This window comes from Triticum urartu, chromosome 7A, assembly GCF_056163025.1.
Source record: "Triticum urartu cultivar PI428250 chromosome 7A, HENAU_Tu73, whole genome shotgun sequence".
NCBI classification, from domain to species: domain Eukaryota; kingdom Viridiplantae; phylum Streptophyta; class Magnoliopsida; order Poales; family Poaceae; genus Triticum; species Triticum urartu.
In genome coordinates this window covers 676,875,599-676,898,245 of record NC_141879.1, presented here as the reverse complement: position 1 = coordinate 676,898,245, position 22,647 = coordinate 676,875,599, and the positions used below count along the sequence as shown (strand labels likewise).

Genomic DNA, 22,647 nt, shown 5'->3' with positions numbered 1-22,647 from the left:
CAGATCGCACGTCCGCAAATAGCCCAGTTTTTTCGGAACAGAACTGTTGTTTTCTTTTGCACGCAAGTTTTGCGGGACCCATGCACGATCCACTCCTGATCCCTTTTTTGCTCGATAAAAGTCACACGCCGTCCTTTCGATCCTGTTTTTCCGCCACGATCAAAATCTCACGATCCCCTGTGTTTTTCTTGCGTAGGACTCGAAGACAGGTCCAATGAGATTGAACTCAGCCACACTAACCACCTCGCCGAGCTCACCTTTTTGGAAAGGCGGCTGCTAGGCGTCATCCGCCTGTTAATATCGCAGTTAGCATCCCGCAAAACAGCCGTTGGATTTTATTATGCGCGGGCGTCGGATTTAAGCCACGTGTACACCCTCCCGACCAGTTCCTGTTGTCGTTACCCGTGTTGCTGCAACCGTTTCGTGGAAGCATAATCCCCACCTTCTCTGTAGCTCCTCTGCGCCCGTCCGACGCCAGGGCGAGGAGGAGATCCACGCCGCCGACGCCGCGTCGCCTCTACCACGGCTGCCGCCAACGCAACATCGACTCTGCCACCGCCGCAAACGACGCCGCATGCCTCTACCTCGCCGCCGTCGAGGGAGCAACGCCCCTGTTCACCTTCCAGCGCCATGGCAGCTCACCACATAGTTCGATCTATGTTGTCGGCCGCCATGGATCGAAGCTCCGGTGCTCCATCGAGCAGCAGGAAGGCCAGATCGGCCCCGATTCTCGACGGCGAGCCGATTCGCCGGAGTGGAGCTGCAAGGGAGCTCCGTGATCCTCATGTCTTCTCTGCTGAAGCCTCCCGGGCAAGCTCCTCACAAAGTTTGGTAAGTTTCAAGCTCATCACATGCATGAAGCATTCAGGTTGTTTTGACTTCTGCTATGTCAACTGAAAAAAAGCAGTATGAATTGCAGCATATCTCCTTATGCCAACTGAAAAATTCCTTAAAGTGTGTACAGAAAAAACTCCTCCCAATTTCAGTTTAGAAATGCTCCAAACAAAATGTGCTGGGGGAGGTAGTCTGAAAAAATGCTCCTTACACTTTCAGTTTAGAAAATGCACCAAATAAAAATGCGCAGGAGGAAGTCAATTCATGACTGTGTATAATTTGCTACTTGCAAAATTCAGTTTAATATTTGCAAAAACAAAAATGCTGGGTGGGGGTTATCTGTATGTTGTGAAAATTATATAGCACCGGTGCTATTTTGACTATGTTGCATCGTTTTAAACAGCGATCATGCTGGATAAAAGTTCCTTTACTAGAATTTTTTTTAAATAGAAATGTTGCATCAGGTAGGAAAAAGCTAAATTGTATTACAAAAAATTTATCAACTTGATTACTTTGCTTGTAGCACTGTGATCATTGAAGTAGAAAAGATGTGAAAGCATTTTGTTTAGTAACATGAGGTGAAAACATGGAAACATGAACACAAAAATCGGATGTAATACATCTTTTATGCTAGAAGCACTACTTTCTTGCATATTATACCTTTTTACCTTTTTTACTGACATTGTGATAACTTTTTTCTGCAACAACAAAAATAGGATGCTGGTGCTGGAGGTGATGATGATGAGAGCTACGTTGTGGGGCGAATTTCTGCTGCAAATGGAGTTAGTATGGAAGGGGTGATTAATGCTGGTGATATCCAACAGGATGTGGATGATGCAGATGATGATGCAATATCATCGCAATCACTTGTTCCATATGTGGGCATGACCTTTGATTCAGTTGACGATGCAAGGAAATTCTACAACACATATGCTTTCAGGCATGGGTTTGGAATCAGAACATCTGCTTCAAAAAACAGCCAGGCCAGAGGATCCACAAAGCTAATTAGCAGGACTTTCACGTGTGTTCATGCACGAACTGATGGAAGCAAAAGTGAATCTGATAGCACTACAGAGAGTATTGCAACAGAGTCAAGCAACACTGGCAAACGCCCTGGACTTTGGATGAACATGGCAGACACAAGAAAAAGGAATAGGTTGCAACGTCACGATTGCAAGGCTCACATGATAGTTGGACTCCGAGATAACCGATGGACCGTCACGTGCTTTACAGACGACCATACACATGCTCTGGTGCAACAGGAAGAGAAGGTTAGGTTTTATCGGTCTCATCGAAAAATCCCACGAGAAGACCTCCAAATGATAAGGACATTGCGTGAGCGCAACTTGTCAACCTCGGATTGCATGGGAATCCTTGGAGATTGTCACGGAGGTGATCAGAGGCGCCTTGGTTATGTCAAAAGGGATGTTTCAAATGCATGGTCCGAAATGCGGCAAACCATGGCGTTTCAGGACATGGCCATGACAATTGAATACTTTGAGAGGCGGCAAGCTGAAAGCCCACAGTTCTTCTATGCAACACAAGTGAATAAGGAGACAAATGAGGTAGAAGCATTGTTTTGGGTGGATGGAAGGACAAGAGCACTATACCCCAAGTACAAGGACTGTGTCTTTTTCGATACAACCTTTTGCACAAACAAATATAATATGCCTTTTGCTTCGATCGTAGGCATCAACAACCATCTTCAGACTATTGTCCTAGGCTGTGCATTGCTTCCAAATGAGCAAACTGAAACCTTCAAGTGGGTCTTTCGGCAATGGTTGCTTGCGATGAACAATGAGTACCCAACAAACCTTATGACCGACCAGTGCAGAGCAATGGAAACTGCAATTTCTGATGTGTTCCCTCACACAATCCATAGATGTTGCAGGTGGCATGTACAGTGGAAGGCGCGTGAGAAACTTGGGAGGATGCTTACAAGGGATTCAATTTTTGAGAAAGCTTTCTATGAATGCATCAATGAATCTGAGACAGTGGATGAATTTGAAGAAACATGGCAACACATGTTGCATTGCTTCGAATACACGGAGAATAGGCACTTACAAAACATGTGGGAATGCCGTCAGACATGGGCTCCTGCATACTTCAATAATGATTTCTTCCCTTTCACAAGCACAACCGGGAGATCGGAAGGGCTGAATTCTTATTTCAAGACATTGGTGCATCCACAAAACTCGGTTTTCACATTTGTAAGGCAGTATGAACTCCTACAAGAAACAATGCTAGACCGTGAAGATAATGCTGCTTTCACTGGAGAAACGACAACAGCACCCCTATGGGGTCGATACAGAATAGAGCGCCAAGCTGTTAACTTCTACACACGCAGCGTCTTTGGCAAGTTCCAAGAGCAAGTGCCAGCATCAACAGCTTATATAATCAACCAAGTGCCTAATCTTGAGCAAGAAGGTATCATGTTTGAGCTTTACTCAAACTTGTATGATAATCCAAAGTTGTACCATGTGCATGCTATGATAGAAGAGGGGATGTACTCATGTAGCTGCCATTACTTTGAGATGAATGGTGTGCTTTGCTCACACATCATAAGGGCGATGATACAACTAAATGTGCAAGAAATTCCAAGTAGATACATGCTGGAAAGGTGGTCCGAAGCAGCTACGACAAACATGGACACATCTGGGAGGTTCCTTGAGTTTGGACTACCAGAAACAAACACTCTCAAGTACAACTCACTGTGTAGAGACATGAATGCATTGGCAGCAGAAGCATGCTCTGTTGATCCAGCTTACAACTTACTGACAGATGTGATGAAGCAGCTCTGGCCCATAGTTGCTTCAATGAAAAAAGAGCAAATGGCAAGGAAAGATGTGGTGCAGCAGCAACAACCCCCTCGAGCAGGTGAATCTAATGATGAAACTGGAGCAAACCCACAACCATCAGCACCGCTACAAAATCCTGCTCGTGTGCCGAAGCAAGGTCGACCAACAGAACGAGCAAAAAGAAAAAAGACATTGTTGGAGCAGCGAGAAGAGGAGCATAAGAAGAAGCTTCAGAAAGAAGCCAAGAAAGAAAGCAAAAAAGCATCCAAGAAAGAAAGCAAGAAAGAAGACAACGTGGAGTCATCGAGCAAGCCAAAACCTAGGAGGAAAGTTACTTGTTCATTTTGCAGTGAAGAAGAACACACTATCAAAACATGTGAGTCATTCCGTGAGTACAAGGCAATGATGGCTGCTAATCTTACAACAAAATGTCAGTTTTGCTCCGAGGAAGGCCACACAATGCAATCATGCATTCACTTTAAAGCTGCGATGGCAAAAGTCGAGGGACATGCTCAATAGGGTCATCTGTAGTTGAATTTCATGTATTAGCAATTTTAAAAGTGTAGTTTCGAAAGTAGCACATATTTGTACTGGGTAGAAGTACTGAAAAATTATGTGCACTTTGTCAGAGGTTTTGGTTCATATTACTGCTCATGTTGCTGCTCATATTGCTCGTGTTACTGCTCATGTTACTTCTCAAAAAACCATGTATGTTCAAAAAGTTCATATTGCTGCTACAAAAAAAGGTGACGGCGAAAAAATTATGAAGCATTCTTACTGTGTTTTGTGGTGAGTTGAGAAGGATCTATTTTAAATAATGTTACATAATTTTCAGTTATTAAATAAAAATGAGTTTCTCAACATGTGTTGATTCTCTCAAAATAATTTCAAGTAATTTTTTTTGAGAATGCTTCTAGCCCTCACTGCTTAGTTGCAAAATCTCCCAGAATGCTTCTTCCAGCAACATTTATCACAAAAAGCTGTTGCTTCAAAAAAAGAAATTGTACAAAAAATGTTTCATGAACATGCTTCCTCTAGCCATTCCGATTCCTTAACATTGTGGCTGATTTTGTGACAACATAAGGAAGCACATGGTAGAAAAACACACATGAAAACCCAAAAAAATGAAAAGCATTCCATGAACTTGTAAAACTTGAGCACCAAACAGCGAAAAATTTATAACTTGCTTACAAATTCACCACATAGTTATAGCTTCCATCAAATCTCGAAACAAAAAAATATGTTTCCTTACTACAAACTACTGATAATCATTCCAGCCATCCAAAAGAGCCCAACATCTGGTTTCATTACATGGAGTCTCATTTGGCACACAAAGATAACAGAGATGCACTACTAGCAAAATGAATTGCCCAAAATTGCAAAGTTGCATCTTCAAGGCCGCTGCAAACGCCTTCTACAATGCGATGTGGTCACTTCCTTCAAGCCGCTATGATCGCCTTATGCACATCAGCAGGGAAGACCTTGTTCAAAGGATGGAAAAACAACTTCGAAGCAATGGTCTTCCGCACATCAAGCATATTTTGCTGCATTAAAAAGGTGAAAAAATGGAGAAAGAATAAACCAAACATTATCAGAGACGCAAACTTATGAAAAATTACCAAAAAAGCAAGATCATCAAATTTTTACCTTCTTGAAATCTTTCATCATTTGGCCATCAAAATTTTCAAGGTACATTGTTGAAAACAATCCACAATCAAAGCTGTTTTCATTGCACCATACATAAAAAAATTGGGTTGAGAAAAAGGTTTAAGGTTTTACATAAAAAGGACATCGAAAAACACTACTTTTATGGATGGGGCGTATGATTAGACTTACTGAGTTGATTGTTGTGGGTAGTCAAGCACGGGCCAGTCTGTTTTGAAAGAAGATAGATCCACTGTGAAATCCGACTCTTCGGTAGCAATCCTCTTGAAATTGATAAACTACAGAAATGTGAAACATTAGCATAAAAAAAGTAGTGGCTATGTCAAACATGAAAAGTGATGGGGGGGGGGGGGGAATGCTACCACCACTAAAACATGAGACACATTCAGATTCAATCCCAACAAAAAATTGAGCATGTGTTCATTGGGGGATCTTCTTTTTTCATTTTAATAAACAAATGAAAACTACACATAGAAAAATATAGAAAGTGTTACTTGCCAGATTCCTTGCAGCAACGTCCAATTTCCCGTCACCCAAAGAGTCAAACATATTGAACTCCTTGTGCAAGAGGTTAACCACACAAACAATCCAGTGGCCATCACGGACGATGGTGAAGAAAAGCTAGAAAAGAAGTAAAGACAAGATATATGTTAAAATGGAATAAACTATAGGGAGCATAGAAAAATTGAGTAAAAAAATGTTGGGAGCAGACTTACTAGGTCGAAACCTGAAATCTGAAAATTTTGGCACGCCTTCCTCAGCTCTCTTGCACAAACACTCGGATCAAAAACTTCTGGGTGGACAGAGAGTTGAAGCTGCAACACATTGGACATAAGGAGAAGACATGAGAAAAAATGATGGGTAACTTCTGCAAATAGGGCATAAAACTCTAGAAAACTGATGGCAATAAAACGGAGCAACAATAGATGAACTAACACTCATTAAAACAGAGAAAGCAAATTTCTTCTGCTTCTTTGAAGACGACAACTGTTCAATGTTGAAGGTTTCGATGAATAAAGACAGGACTTCGTTACAAATCTGAGCACGTGGCTTCAACGACTTCTGGAAGTTGGGGTAGGTAATGTGGAAATCACCAATCCTAATGAAAGGAGGCCTGCAACAAGAAGGATGGAGCACAAAAAATTAGAGTGGAGCGTTTTGACAAAGGCGAAAATGTAATAAATATGAGATAACAACATGATGGAAGCAAAAATCAGTAAAAAGATGACACTTACTCAATTTCCCCTCTCTTCATCTTCTTCATCTTGTACCTCTTCATGACATAGTACTGGTACATTGCTTCCATCTTTGAATCTGTCTTGATTTTCTTGTACTTTGATCCGGCTGACATTGGACTCCCTACTCTTTTCTTGCTCTTGAGCTTCTTCTCGTCCTTACTCTTCAACTTCTCCTTCTTGAGGTCCGGACTTGGTTCCCTGCTGCTAACTAGAACAACTGGCTCTTCTTGTGTTTTCAATGGTCCATCTTACAAAAACAAAGGAAAAATTGATTTTCTAGAAAAATGTTGCGAGCAGAGATTTGTTCAAAAACAAACTAGTAGTAGGGCATACCTGCAGCCCTGCTCGAGAATGGAGCCATGGAGATTGGTGTCACATCAAACACTGGAGCTTGTGCTTCTGTTGAGATTGGAGCCCGAGGAGTCACATCAAAAACAGGACAAGACTTTGGTGTTGTAGCAGTGTTTCCATTGCCATTGGGTGGAGCATCGGAGTTCCCATCTTGACTTTGGACACTAATCCACTAATCATACTCCTCGGTGCCCTCTTGGAACAGACACATCGATGGCGCATCACTCCAATCTCCAGCCACAGTAGTATGTATGTATTGATTGCGCTGGCTGAGTTGGTGACCATGCTCAATATCTTCACAACTAGCCACTTTATCCTTTGCATTCTCAAAACACTCTGCAGGGGGGTCACTAACAACAGGACTAGTTCGTGTGCCCTTCTCAACCACATTGCTGCCATTACACTCATGAGCATTGTTGCTTGCATGATTGCTTCGAGCTCCTTCAGCAGACTCAACCACCTTGTGTGTTGTTGGCTCATCTGCAGCCTTCCTGCTAGAAGTTTCTTTGGTACATCCATGATGATCTGACTTGTCTACATCATTGCTGCGAGGGGGTGGCACGTGAAAACTAACATCCGCTGCTTCCTGAGAGCTTGGCGAAGCAGCGTGCACATCTTTGAGTAGGTGCCCCATTCGCTTGCAATGCATTGCTTGCAACACTTGCCCAAAAGAGCTTAGAGCACCTTTTAACTCCGAAGAAAAAAGTTTTGTGTGCTTGTCGTAGATTGCAGCCAGATTTGATGGTAGCTGACAAAATGTATAGAAAAAAATTGTCATCAGTATGGAAGCAACATATAATAGAACTAGAAAAAAGAAAAAAGCGATAGAAAGGTATTTAAAAAAAATTAAAAAACAGAAAAATAAATACATAAAAAAACCTCACCTCGAGCTCTGCCCCAAATGGTGTTGGGTTCTGAAGCCAATCATCTAGTGAACCACACACATCTCCATCGGTGCTTTTGCCATCTTCTGTTGGATTGCTACCTTCTGTAGGATTCTGTTTCGCAGCCATGTCATCTTGGTTATCATCAATGTTGATATTTTCATCCCCACGATCTTGAGTATCACTGCAATCTGGGTTGTCCGAAACATGCTGATCTTGAGCAACTTCACTGTTGTTGCCTTCATGTCCTTGGGCAAGCAATGTTGCATAAGGTGTCTCTGACAAAGGGCGAAACTACATGACACAAAGTAAAAAGAAACAAGTATTAAAACCATGAGTACACAAGCATAAAATAAAAAAGGGCAGATAAAAATGGGAAAGAAACAATACTGCAAAGATGGATAAGGAGAGTAAAACCAAACAAAAAACTTACCCGACACTTCCCGAATGATGGTTTGCCCAAAGAAAGCTTGTTCCTATCATATTCCAACACAATATCAAAATCAGTCTGATGCACGAAGCAAGCCCTTGGGAGAGAATAGTTCAATTGGTGCTCGTTGATGGCAGCTTGAGGAAATATCAAATGGTCCATGTAAATAACCTGAATAGGAAGACAAGACATAATATATCAGGCACAAAAAAGAAAAAAAACTGTGATTTTAAAAAACACAAACATGTTGTGATATATAGAAAAATTCCAAAAAGAAAGAATTGTACAGCAAGCATAGGGAAGCATCCCCCAACCCAGAATGAAGTAGAAGCATGTTTTTTAATCTTGTCCTAACACTTCTTGACCTGTCTCATTGCAACACTTAAAACATGCTCATCCCAAGCAAAATCAGTGACCTTGTCCATATCTTCGAGGCTTTTCAAGTACTCTAGGGGCACCATGTTGCCAGTGCTTGGAGTTAAAACTGTTGCAAGCGCTAAGAGCACCCATGACCTCTTTGTAGTATTTCCATCATGGTCCCCTGCCCGATGAAGCACATCCACTGTATGCGCAATTGGAGCCCTGCCATTCTTGTGATAAATGTTGCGGAGCTCGCAATGATGGTGTCTCTTGAAAAGCTCAACTGGTCTGTTGCCTGATGGGATGTTGAAAACCTTCTTCACCATGTCTCTAGTGAACACAATGACCTTATTCCGACTCAGCCTGAAAACCCCCCAAAAAATATTGTATTAATTCCTTGCTATCAACATGGCCTAAAGAGAAAGACAGAAAGTATATGATGCAGGGGAAAAAAGGAAGAAAAGAAAAAGGGTGGGTGCAATACCTCAGCTCACGAGTGTCAGTGTCGATATTCATAGTTATCCACTCCATCAGATCATGTGGTATTGTGAAAGGGGAGATGCTCGTGAGATCACCAAAGCCAGTTTCATTTTATGTATTCCCTCTTCCTATCATTGAGCTTTGTATTCGCAACTTCACGCAAGCGTTTTGCTGCAAAGCGTTGACTGAATGCAGTATCAGACTCCATTACTTCTTCCTCCGACATGAAACTGCAAAAATCAAAATGAATAAAAAATGTAGTGGGGTACAAAAAACATTACATAATTACTACAGAAGCGACGGTCATTCAGATTTTAGCATACTCGACATCTACCAAAAATCATAACAATGAAACAAAAACAAAAAAGTACCATATGTTCAAAAAGTTATTAAACTGAGCTGGTTTTGCAGCATAAGTGATGGTCGTCGCGGCATAGTCTATAAGTGATGTGTCTCTAGCTAGTTAAGTTTTCCTGATGCAGTAGATTTGGCTTTGTAGATCAAGTATCTAATATCACACACTGTAGTTTGTATTTTCCTAACTAATGGGAAGAGAGTTATCAATGTGAGAAGGCAGCATCTCCACCCGAAAAAGTAGAGTAAGGCAGTCTAGCTCTGGTTCAAAAACAGTCGACCAGAGCAAGTAAAAGCTACAGGCAAGTAAAGTCAGAGCAAAAAAGCAAAGGAACCACACTTACAGCATGTATCTATACATCAATTCCAAAAACACTGACTTTCATTCTAAGAAAACCCCCTAGGCTAAACAACAAATGTAGCATAAAATTTGCCTGACCACATAGCAGCATAAAAACGTATGCAACATAAAAAACATTCCTGACCAGATAGCAGCATAAACACCTACCCAAACATAAAAACTTGCCCTGACCAGATAGCAAGCATGAACACCTATGCAACCATAAAAACTTGCCCTGATAAGATAGCAGCATTGCAAAAATGTAACATCACTGACAAACCTAGTCATCCACTCTCTGAAAATCTTGTCCCCTATCCCTAAAGTCTCAACTACAAACATTTCCAAACCCTATCTACAACATGGAACGATCAACACACCAACCCCTAGGTGAAATGGATGTGAATTTGGCGACATAGAGGGAGTAACTGCTCAATTGAAACCCCTGAACGAACAAAACTCATGAAATTCGACCCGGATCTACTCATCCAACATTGTGAACTACTGGGATTAATCGCGAAATGAATCACTAAAAGGAGATCAAGCAGCGCGGGGAGAAAATTGCTACGAACCGTAGGACACCATACCTCTCGTCCGCCGCCGCAACTAGAGGGGGGTCATGTAGCTTGGCGCCGTCGCTGACGATGCTCGCCGTCGCCCGAACCTCCGGTTCCCTTGCCATCCCCGCAGCATCCAGTTCCCCTGCCGCCACCAGGATTCTGGATCTAGCAGTCGCCTGCGTCGTCGCCCGAGCTAGAGAGAGGATGGGGATCGCAAAGCGATGGAAGCAGGAAGGGAGGGCGAGCTAGTGGGGGGTCGAAGCAAAAAAAACACCTGGGACACGTGCTTCAACGCCCCTGGTAGTAACACCCCTCCACCGTCTGATGCCGCGTGATCCGACGGCTCGCGAGACGGTCGCTCGGATGGCTGCGTCCATCCGGCTGTTTTAGAGCGTTTTCCTTTTGGAAATTGAATTAAAGTCATGCTATTTGGCCTTGTTTTACCAGTGTGTTCTTTAAACAGATTTTACTAGTCTTTTTTTTTGAATGTTCACGGGGGGGGGGGGGAGGAGAGAAGAGATAAAAGAAAACAACAAGCACCAACAAAACACCTCACAGGGAGAACAAAGAGGGAAAACACAACACAAACAAAAGCACCACCAGTGTAGTCGAACGGCATCGGCCAACCGAGACCAAGCCAAGCCACTGCATCATCGACGCCATCGAAAGGCATCACGCACCGAAACTGCACAACGCCGCGACACCACCTGCGTCGTGGGGTACATTCGAAAGGACACGCAAGGCCGAGACGGCGCCACGACACCTGTGCGTCGCCGGCGAAGTCGAAGGGCATCGCCTGGCAGACCCAACCAAGACACTGTTCCGTCGACGCAATCGAGGACGACGCGCTTCCGAGACTACACAACGCCGCAGCACCACCTATGCCATGGGGCGCAGTCGAAAGGTCACGCGGGGACAAGAGGCGCCACGACACCCGTGTGTCACCGGCGAGGTCGCTGGACACCGCCTAGCAGAGACACACGAAGGAGCACTCGAGCACGACCCATAAGAACACCAACGAGAATGAAATCCCGTCAGGAAGGAAAGACGACCAGCCCCAAGCCTTGGCCCTCCCGGGTGGGAGGAAGCCGCATCCATGGCCGCCACAACGAAGCCATGAAGCTCGACAACATGACGGACAAGCGTCCATCCAGACTGACAGCAAGACAAGGGGGACCTCCCCGTCCGCCCACGGCTGCACCCCACATGGAGAGCAGGCCGCATCCATGGCCGCCATCTGCCTGCCAAGGAACCGCCGACCGGTGCAAATGCAGCAGACCAATAGACGATAGAAGAGCTGACCAACGGCGTCGCCCGGCACCACGCCGGCCAACACCACACCGGTAGCCCAAGGACACCCACCAAGCACCACCCAACGCCTACGCAGGCAAACGACAGGGGGAGCTCGAACTTCAACAGAGAAGAGGAACGGGGGGCGCCCCACAATGGATCCAAGCCGGACCCGGCCGGATCCGGCCGCGGCACGGTCGAGCAGCGACAGATCTGGGGCGAGCCCGGTGCAGCGCCGCCGCCTGGGAACCACCTCCCGCACCGCGCAGAGGCCCTCGACGCCAGGCCACACCGCAGCCGTGGACGGACGGCCGCACGCACCATCGGCTGCACGAACCGGAGCACCGCCGGGAGCAGTCAGGGGCCGCCACGCACGCACCACCACCAGAGCACCCCAAACTCCGCAGATCTCGCACGAGTGAGCCGACAACCGCGCGAGGAACAAGACCCGCCGCCGCCAGCCGCCACCGGGGCTTTGCCCAGCGACGTGTGCCGGCGGCGGCAGGGGAGGGAGGGGTGGAGGGGGCGGCGGTGGGTGGCGGCTGGGGTTTCCGCCCGAGCCGCTCCCGTGGAGCGACGCGGGGGAGGGGAGGGAAGGGGGAACTGGGCCTCTCTTTTACTAGTGGATTATTATACATTCATGTTGGGGAACGTAGTAATTTCAAAAAATTTCCTACGCACACTCAAGATCATGGTGATGCATAGCAACGAGAGGGGAGCGTGTTGTCCACGTACCCTCGTAGACCGAAAGCGGAAGCGTTATATCAACGCGGTTGATGTAGTCGTACGTCTTCACGATCCGACTGATCCAAGCACCGATACTCCGGCACCTCCGAGTTCTTGGCACACGTTCAGCTCGATGACGATCCCCGGGCTCCGATCCAGCAAAGCGTCGGGGAGGAGTTGTTGGGGAACGTAGTAATTTCAAAAAAATTCCTACGCACACGCAAGATCATGGTGATGCATAGCAACGAGAGGGGAGAGTGTTGTCTACGTACCCTCGTAGACCGAAAGCGGAAGCGTTATATCAACGCGGTTGATGTAGTCGTACGTCTTCACGATCCGACTGATCCAAACACCGAAAGCACGACACCTCTGAGTTCTACACACGTACGGCTCGGTGACGTCCTCGCCTTCTCGATCCAGCAAGAGGGGCGAAGTAGTAGATGAGTTCCGGCAGCACGACGGCGTGGTGACGGTGTTGGTGAAGAACAATCTTCGCAGGGCTTCGCCTAAGCACTACGAAAACTATGACGGAGGATAAACTAGAGGAGACGGGGTTGCCGGCACACATCTTGGTGTTTCTTGATGTGTCTTGGGTGCTAGCCCTACCCCTCTATTTATATGTTGAGCCTTGGGGTCGAAACTTGGAGTAAAAGCCTCCACAAAGTCGGTTTCACCCGAAAGGCAAGAGTCCTTCTCGGACTCCAGGGCCAGACGCCAGGGTTCCAGGCGTCTGGACCCAGACGCCAGGGACCCTGGCCAACCCTGGCGTCTGGCCCCAGACGCCAGGGACCCTGGCGTCTGCCCCCTGGACTCCGCAAAACTTCCTTTTGTGTTTTCCAAAAACCTCATGGGCATTCCCCTTTGGCCCAGATAAAGTGTTCTCGTGCCCAAACATTTCGGGAAACATCCGGAACCCCTTCCGATGGATTCCGGAACCTTTCCGGAGATCAAACACTACTATCCACATATCAATCTTTACTTCCGGACCATCCCGGAGTTCCTCGTCATATCCGTCATCTCATCCAAAACTCTGAACAACATTCGGTCACCAACATACATAACTCATAGTACTATATCGTCAACGAACGTTAAGCGTGCAGACCATACGGGTTCGAGAACTATGTAGACATGACCGAGACACCTCTCTTGTCAATAACCAATAGCGGGATCTGGATGCACATATTGGCTCCTACATATTCTACGAAGATCTTTATCGGTCAGACCGCATAACAACATACGTTGTTCCCTTTGTCATCGGTATGTTACTTGCCCGAGATTCGATTGTCGGTATCTCAATACCTAGTTCAATCTCGTTACCGGCAAGTCTCTTTACTTGTTCCGTAATACATCATCTCGCAACTAACTCATTAGTTGCAATGCTTGCAAGGCTTAAGTGATGTGCATTACCGAGAGGGCCCAGAGATACCTCTCCGACAATCGGAGTGACAAATCCTAATCTCGAAATACGCCAACCCAACAAGTACCTTTGGAGACATCTGTAGAGCTCCTTTATAATCACCCAGTTACGTTGTGACGTTTGGTAGCACACAAAGTGTTCCTCTGGCAAACGGGAGTTGCATAATCTCATAGTCATAGGAACATGTATAAGTCATGAAGAAAGCAATAGCAACATACTAAACGATCGGGTGCTAAGCTAACGGAATGGGTCAAGTCAATCACATCATTCTCCTAATGATGTGATCTCGTTAATCAAATGACAACTCATGTCTATGGTTAGGAAACATAACCATCTTTGATCAACGAGCTAGTCAAGTAGAGGCATACTAGTGACACTCTGTTTGTCTATGTATTCACACATGTATTATGTTTCCGGTTAATACAATTCTAGCATGAATAATAAACATTTATCATGAAATAAGGAAATAAATAATAACTTTATTATTGATTCTAGGGCATATTTCCTTCAGTCTCCCACTTGCACTAGAGTCAATAATCTAGATCACATCGCCATGTGATTCAACATCAATAGTTCACATCATCATGTGATTAACACCCATAGTTCACATCATCATGTGACCAACACTCAAAGGGTTTACTAGAGTCAGTAATCTCTATGTGATTAACACCCAAGGAGTACTAAGGTGTGATCATGTTTTTCTTGTGAGAGAATCTTAGTCAACGGGTCTTTCACATTCAGATCCGTTATGTATTTTGCAATTTTCTATGTCTACAATGCTCTGCACGGAGCTACTCTAGCTAATGCTCCCACTTTCAATATGTGTCTAGATCGAGACTTAGAGTCATCCAGATCAGTGTCAAAACTTGCATCGACGTAACCCTTTACGACGAACCCTTTTGTCACGTCCATAATCGAGAAACATATCCTTATTTCACTAAGGATAATTTTGACCGATGTCCAGTGATCTACTTCCTAGATCACTATTGTACTCCCTCGCTAAACACAGTGTAGGGTATACAATAGTTCTGGTACACAGCATGACATACTTTATAGAACCTATGACTGAGGCATAGGGAATGACTTTCATTCTCTTTCTATCTTCTGCCGTGGTCGGGCTTTGAGTCTTTACTCAACTTCACACCTTGTAACACAGGCAAGAACTCTTTCTTTGACTGTTCCATTTTGAACTACGTCAAAATCTTGTCAAGGTATGTACTCATTGAAAAAACTTATCAAGCGTTTTGATCTATCTCTATAGATCTTGATGCTCAATATGTAAGCAGCTTCACTGAGATCTTTCTTTGAAAAACTCCTTTCAAACACTCCTTTATGCTTTGCAGAATAATTCTATATTATTTCCGATCAACAATATGTCATTCACATATACTTATCAGAAATGTTGTAGTGCTCCCACTCACTTTCTTGTAAATACAGGCTTCACCGTAAGTCTGTATAAAACTATATGCTTTGATTAACTCATCAAAGCGTATATTCCAACTCCGAGATGCTTGCACCAGTCCATAGATGGATCGCTGGAGCTTACATATTTTTTTAGCACCTTTAGGATTGACAAAACCTTCTGGTTGCATCATATACAACTCTTCTTTAAAAAATCCATTAAGGAATGAAGTTTTGTTTATCCATTTGCCAGATTTCATAAAATGCAGCAATTACTAACATGATTCGGACAGACTCAAGCACAGATACGAGTGAGAAACTCTCATCGTAGTCAACACCTTGAACTTGTTGAAAACCTTTTGCGACAATTCTAGCTTTGTAGATAGTAACACTACTATCAGCGTCCGTCTTCCTCTTGAAGATCCGTTTATTCTCAATTGCTTGTCGATCATCGGGCAAGTCAACCAAAGTCCAAACTTTGTTCTCATACATGGATCATATCTCAGATTTCATGGCCTCAAACCATTTCGCGAAATCTGGGCTCATCATCGCTTCCTCATAGTTCGCAAGTTCGTCATGGTTTAGTAACATGACTTCCAGAACAGGATTACCGTACCACTCTGGTGCGGATCTCACTCTGGTTTACCTACGAGATTTGGTAGTAACTTGATCTGAAGTTACATGATCATCATCATTAGCTTCCTCACTAATTGGTGTAGTAGTCACAAGAATAGATTTCTATGATGAACTACTTTCCAATAAGGGAGATGGTACAATTACCTTATCAAGTTTTCTACTTTCCTCCCACTTACTTCTTTCGAGAGAAACTCCTTCTCTAGAAATGATCCATTCTCAGCAACGAATATCTTGCCTTCGGATCTGTGATAGAAGGTGTACCCAACTATCTCCTTTGGGTATCCTATGAAGACATATTTCTCCGATTTGGGTTTGAGCTTATCAGGATGAAACTTTTTCATATAAGCATCGCAACCCCAAACTTTAAGAAACGACAGCTTAGGTTTCTTGCCAAACCATAGTTCACATGGTGTCGTCTCAACGGATTTAGATGGTGCCCTATTTAACGTGAATGCAGCTGTCTCTAATGCATAACCCCAAAACGATAGTGGTAAATCGGTAAGAAACATCATAGATCGCACTATATCTAGTAAAGTACGGTTATGACGTTCGGACACACCATTACACTATGGTGTTCCAGGTGGCGTGAGTAGTGAAACTATTTCACATTGTTTTAATTGAAGGCCAAACTCATAACTCAAATATTCGTCTCCGCGATCAGATCGTGGAAACCTTATCTTCTTGTCATGATGATTTTCCACTTCACTCTGAAATTCTTTGAACTGTTCAAATGTTTCAGACTTATGTTTTCATCAAGTAGATATCCCCATATCTGCTCAAATCATCTGTGAAGGTTAGAAAATAATGATACCTGCTGCAAGCCTTAATATTCATCGGACCACATACATCAGTAAGTATGATTTCCAACAAATGTGTTGCTTGCTTCATTGTTCCGGAGAACGGCGTTTTAGTCATCTTGCCCATAAGGCATGGTTTGCAAGCATCAAGTGATTCATAATCACGTGATTCCAAAAGCCCATCAGCATGGAGTTTCTTCATGCGCTTTACACCAATATGACCTAAACGGCAGTGCCACAAATAAGTTGCACTTTCATTATTAACTTTGCATCTTTTGGTTTCAATATTATGAATATGTGTATCACTACCATCGAGATCCAACAAACTTGTTTCATTGGGTGTATGACCATCGAAGGTTTTATTCATGTAAACAGAACAAAAATTATTCTCTGACTTTAATGAATAACCGTATTGCAATAAACATGATCAAATCATATTCATGCTCAACGCAAAAACCAAATAACACTTATTTAGGTTCAACACTAATCCCGAAAGTATAGGGGAGTGTGCGATGATGATCATATCAATCTTGGAACTACTTCCAACACACATCGTCACTTCACCCTTAACTAGTCTCTGTTTATTCTGCAACTTCTATTTTGAGTTACTACTCTTAGCAACTGAACCAGTATCAAATACTGAGGGGTTGCTATAAACACTAGTAAAGTACACATCAATAACATGTATATCAAATATACTTTTGTTCACTTTGCCATCCTTCTTATCCACCAAATACTTGGGGTGGTTCCGCTTCTAGTGACCAGTCCCTTTGCAGTAGAATCACTCAGTCTCAGGCTTAGGTCCAGACTTGGGCTTCTTCACTTGAGCAGCAACTTGCTTGCCGTTCTTCTTGAAGTTCCCCTTCTTCCCTTTGCCCTTTTCTTGAAACTAGTGGTCTTGTCAACCATCGACACTTGATGTTCTTTCTTGATTTCTACCTTCGTCAATTTCAGTATCGCAAAGAGCTCGGGACTTTACTTTCGTCATCCCTTACATATTATAGTTCATCACGAAGTTCTACTAACTTGGTGATGGTGACTAGAGAATTCTGTCAATCACTATTTTATCTGGAAGATTAACTCCCACTTGATTCAAGTGATTGTAGTACCCAGACAATCTGAGCACATGCTCACTGCTTGAGCTACTCTCCTCCATCTTTTAGCTATAGAACTTGCTGGAGACTTCATATTTCTCAACTCGGGTATTTGCTTGAAATATTAACTTCAACTCCTGGAACATCTCATATGGTCCATGACGTTCAAAACGTCTTTGAAGTCCCGATTCTAAGCCGTTAAGCATGGTGCACTAAACTATCAAGTAGTCATCATATTGAGCTAGCGAAACGTTCATAACGTCTGCATCTGCTCCTACAATAGGTCTGTCACCTAGCGGTGCATCAAGGACATAATTCTTCTGTGCAGCAATGAGGATAAACCTCAGATCACGGATCCAATCCGCATCATTGCTACTAACATCTTTCAACACAATTTTCTCTAGGAACATATCAAAATTAACATATGAAAGCAACAGCGCGAGCTATTGATCTACAACATATATATGCTAATACTACCAGGACTAAGTTCATGATAAATTAAAGTTCAATTAATCATATTACTTAAGAACTCCCACTTAGATAGACATCCCTCTAATCCTCTAAGTGACCACGTGATCCATATCAACTAAACCATGTCCGATCATCACGTGAGATGGAGTAGTTTCAATGGTGAACATCACTATGTTGATCATATCTACTATATGATTCACGCTCGACCTTTCGGTCTCCGTGTTCCGAGGCCATATCTGTATATGCTTGGCTCGTCAAGTATAACCTGAGTATTCCGCGTGTGCAACTGTTTTGCACCCGTTGTATTTGAACGTAGAGCCTATCACACCCGATCATCACGTGGTGTCTCAGCACGAAGAACTTTCGCAACGGTGCATACTCAGGGAGAACACTTCTTGATAATTAGTGAGAGATCATCTTAAAATGCTACCGTCAATCAAAGCAAGATAAGATGCATAAAAGATAAACATCACATGCAATCAATATAAGTGATATGATATGGCCATCATCATCTTGTGCTTGTGATGTCCATCTTCGAAGCACCGTCATGATCACCATCGTCACCGGCGCGACACCTTGATCTCCATCGTAGCGTCGTTTGTCGTCTCGCCAATCTTATGCTTCTACGACTATCGCTACCGCTTAGTGATAAAGTAAAGCATTACAGGGTGATTGCATTGCATACAATAAAGCGACAACCATATGGCTCCTGCCAGTTGCCGATAACTCGGTTACAAAACATGATCATCTCATACAATAAAATTTAGCATCATGTCTTGACCATATCACATCACAACATGCCTTGCAAAAACAAGTTAGACGTCCTCTACTTTGTTGTTGCAAATTTTACGTGGCTGCTACGGGCTTAGCAAGAACCAATCTTACCTATGCATCAAAACCACAACGATAGTTTGTCAAGTTGGTGCTGTTGGGCGTAGCCACACTCAGTTCAACTAAAGTTGGAGAAACTGACACCCGCCAGCCACCTTTGTGCAAAGCACGGCGGTAGAACCAGTCTCAAGTAAGCATACGCGTAATGTCGGTCCGGGCCGCTTCATCCAACAATACCGCCGAACCAAAGTATGACATGCTGGTAAGCAGTATGACTTATATCGCCCACAACTCACTTGTGTTCTACTCGTGCATATAACATCAAACCATAAAACCTGGCTCGGATGCCACTGTTGGGGAACGTAGTAATTTCAAAAAAAATCCTACGCACACGCAAGATCATGGTGATGCATAGCAACGAGAGGGGAGAGTGTTGTCTACGTACCCTCGTAGACCGAAAGCGGAAGCGTTATATCAACGCGGTTGATGTAGTCGTACGTCTTCACGATCCGACCGATCCAAGCACCGAAAGCACGGCACCTCCGAGTTCTACACACGTACGGCTCGGTGACGTCCTCGCCTTCTCGATCTAGCAAGAGGGGCGAAGTAGTAGATGAGTTCCGGCAGCATGACGGCGTGGTGACGGTGTTGGTGAAGAACAATCTTCGCAGGGCTTCGCCTAAGCACTACGAAAACTATGATGGAGGATAAACTAGAGGAGACGGGGTTGCCGGCACACGGCTTGGCGTTTCTTGATGTGTCTTGGGTGCTAGCCCTACCCCTCTATTTATATGTTGAGCCTTGGGGTCGAAACTTGGAGTAAAAGCCTCCACAAAGTCGGTTTCACCCGAAAGGCAAGAGTCCTTCTCGGACTCCAGGGCCAGGCGCCAGGGTTCCCGGCGTCTGGACTCAGACGCCAGGGACCCTGGCGTCTGGCCCCTGGACTCCGCAAAATTTCCTTTTGTGTTTTCCAAAAACCTCGTGGGCTTTCCCCTTTGGCCCAGATAAAGTGTTCTCGTGCCCAAACATTTCGGGAAACATCCGGAACCCATTCCGATGGATTCCGGAACCTTTCCGGAGATCAAACACTACTATCCACATATCAATCTTTACTTCCGGACCATTCCGGAGTTCCTCGTCATATCCGTGATCTCATCTCGGACTCCGAACAACATTCGGTCACCAACATACATAACTCATAGTACTATATCGTCAACGAACGTTAAGCGTGCGGACCCTACGGGTTCGAGAACTATGTAGACATGACCGAGACACCTCTCTTGTCAATAACCAATAGCGGGACCTGGATGCCCATATTGGCTCCTACATATTCTACGAAGATCTTTATCGGTCAGACCGCATAACAACATACGTTGTTCCCTTTGTCATCGGTATGTTACTTGCCCGAGATTCGATCGTCGGTATCTCAATACCTAGTTCAATCTCGTTACCGGCAAGTCTCTTTACTCATTCCGTAATACATCATCTCGTAACTAACTCATTAGTTGCAATGCTTGCAAGGCTTAAGTGATGTGCATTACCGAGAGGGCCCAGAGATACCTCTCCGACAATCTGAGTGACAAATCCTAATATCGAAATACGCCTGTAGAGCTCCTTTATAATCACCCAGTTACGTTGTGACGTTTGGTAGCACACAAAGTGTTCCTCCGGCAAACGGGAGTTGCATAATCTCATAGTCATAGGAACATGTATAAGTCATGAAGAAAGCAATATCAACATACTAAACGATCGGGTGCTAAGCTAACGGAATGGGTCAAGTCAATCACATCATTCTCCTAATGATGTGATCCCGTTAATCAAATGACAACTCATGTCTATGGTTAGGAAACATAACCATCTTTGATCAACGAGCTAGTCAAGTAGAGGCATACTAGTGACACTCTGTTTGTCTATGTATTCACACATGTATTATGTTTCCGGTTAATACAATTCTAGCATGAATAATAAACATTTATCATGAAATAAGGAAATAAATAATAACTTTATTATTGCTTCTAGGGCATATTTCCTTCAGGAGTTCCGTCAGCATGACGGCGTGGTGACTATCTTGATGTTCTACTGTCGCAGGGCTTCGCCTAAGCACCGCTACAATATGACTGAGGTGGAATATGGTGGAGGGGGGCACCGCACACGGCTAAGGAACGATCACGAAGATCAACTTGTGTGTCTAGAGGTGCCCCCTGCCCCCGTATATAAAGGAGCAAGGGGGGTGCGGCCGGCCAGGAGGAGGGCGCGCCAGGAGGAGTCCTACTCCCACCGGGAGTAGGATCCCCCCCCCTTTCCTAGTTGGAATAGGATTCGGGAGGGGGAAAGAGGAGAGAGAGAAGGAAGGGGGGTGCCGCCCCCCTCTCCTTGTCCTATTCGGACTAGGGGGGCGCGGCCCAGCCCTGGCCACCTCTCCTCTCTTCCACTAAAGCCCACTAAGGCCCATATACCTCCTGGGGGGTTCCGGTAACCTCCCGGTACTCCGGTAAAATCCCGATTTCTCCCAGAACACTTCCGATATCCAAATATAGGCTTCCAATATATCAATCTTTATGTCTCGACCATTTCGAGACTCCTAGTCATGTCCGTGCTCACATCCAGGACACCGAACAAACTTCGGTACATCAAAGTGCATAAACTCATAATGAAACTGTCATCGTAACGTTAAGCGTGCGGACCCTATGGTTCGAGAACAATGTAGACATGATCGAGACACGTCTCCGGTCAATAACCAATAGCAGAACCTGGATGCTCATATTGGCTCCTACATATTCTACGAAGATCTTTATCGGTCAGACCACATAACAACATACGTTGTTCCCTTTGTCATCGGTATGTTACTTGCCCGAGATTCGATCGTCGGTATCTCAATACCTAGTTCAATCTCGTTACCGGCAAGTCTCTTTACTCATTCCGTAATACATCATCTCGCAACTAACTCATTAGTTGCAATGCTTGCAAGGCTTTATGTGATGTGCATTACCGAGAGGGCCCAGAGATACCTCTCCGACAATCGGAGTGACAAATCCTAATCTCGAAATACGCCAACCCAACAGGTACCTTTGGAGACACCTGTAGAGCTCCTTTATAATCACCCAGTTACGTTGTGACGTTTGGTAGCACACAAAGTGTTCCTCCGGCAAACGGGAGTTGCATAATCTCATAGTCATAGGAACATGTATAAGTCATGAAGTAAGCAATAGCAACATACTAAACGATCGGGTGCTAAGCTAATGGAATGGGTCATGTCAATCAGATCATTCATCTAATGATGTGATCCCGTTAATCAAATAAAAACTCTTTGTCCATGGTTAGGGAACATAACCATCTTTGATTAACGAGCTAGTCAAGTAGAGGCATACTAGTGACACTCTGTTTGTCTATGTATTCGCACATGTATTATGTTTCCGGTTAATACAATTCTAGCATGAATAATAAACATTTATCATGAAGTAAGGAAATAAATAATAACTTTATTATTGCCTCTAGGGCATATTTCCTTCAGTCTCCCACTTGCACTAGAGTCAATAATCTAGATTACACAGTAATGATTTTAACACCCGTGGAGTCTTGGTGCTGATCAAGTTTTGCTCGTGGAAGAGGCTTAGACAACGGGTCTGCTACATTCAGATACGTATGTATCTTGCAAATTTCTATGTCTCCCACCTGGACTAGATCCCGGATGGA

The 22,647-nt window shown here is 44.3% G+C and overlaps 2 protein-coding genes and 1 long non-coding RNA gene across 3 annotated transcripts; 1 reads left to right on the top strand and 2 right to left on the bottom strand.

Moving 5' to 3' along the window:
- Positions 1 to 672: 672 nt before the first annotated feature.
- LOC147961386 (protein FAR1-RELATED SEQUENCE 5-like) lies at positions 673 to 4,151 on the top strand. Its single transcript, XM_087533787.1, has 2 exons — positions 673 to 831; positions 1,551 to 4,151. The coding sequence occupies exons 1-2, from the start codon at positions 673 to 675 to the stop codon at positions 4,149 to 4,151; spliced, it is 2,760 nt and encodes a 919-aa protein (XP_087389913.1).
- A 634-nt stretch (positions 4,152 to 4,785) lies between these two features.
- On the bottom strand, positions 4,786 to 6,702 carry LOC147961385 (putative ubiquitin-like-specific protease 1B). The gene is made up of 7 exons (XM_087537732.1): positions 6,533 to 6,702; positions 6,234 to 6,411; positions 6,014 to 6,112; positions 5,796 to 5,918; positions 5,469 to 5,575; positions 5,280 to 5,352; positions 4,786 to 5,113 (listed from the first exon to the last, which is right to left on the bottom strand). The coding sequence occupies exons 1-7, from the start codon at positions 6,646 to 6,648 to the stop codon at positions 5,072 to 5,074; spliced, it is 738 nt and encodes a 245-aa protein (XP_087393858.1). The 5' UTR covers positions 6,649 to 6,702; the 3' UTR covers positions 4,786 to 5,071.
- A 1,996-nt stretch (positions 6,703 to 8,698) lies between these two features.
- Positions 8,699 to 10,491, bottom strand: LOC147961384 (uncharacterized). Its single transcript, XR_015609642.1, has 3 exons — positions 10,319 to 10,491; positions 9,045 to 9,270; positions 8,699 to 8,923 (listed from the first exon to the last, which is right to left on the bottom strand). It is a non-coding gene; the product is annotated as an uncharacterized LOC147961384 (long non-coding RNA).
- Positions 10,492 to 22,647: the final 12,156 nt, after the last annotated feature.

Excerpts from the sequence above, each read along its gene's own strand:
- LOC147961386 (XM_087533787.1), top strand. The coding sequence starts at position 673 with ATGGATCGAAGCTCCGGTGCTCCATCGAGCAGCAGGAAGGCCAGATCG. Across the intron at positions 832-1,550 it reads CAAGCTCCTCACAAAGTTTG|GATGCTGGTGCTGGAGGTGA; the intron begins GTAAGTTTCAAG and ends CAACAAAAATAG.
- LOC147961385 (XM_087537732.1), bottom strand. The coding sequence starts at position 6,648 with ATGTCAGCCGGATCAAAGTACAAGAAAATCAAGACAGATTCAAAGATG. Across the intron at positions 6,412-6,532 it reads ATGAAGAGAGGGGAAATTGA|GCCTCCTTTCATTAGGATTG; the intron begins GTAAGTGTCATC and ends TTCTTGTTGCAG. Across the intron at positions 5,114-5,279 it reads TGATGAAAGATTTCAAGAAG|GTCTTCCCTGCTGATGTGCA; the intron begins GTAAAAATTTGA and ends CCTTTGAACAAG.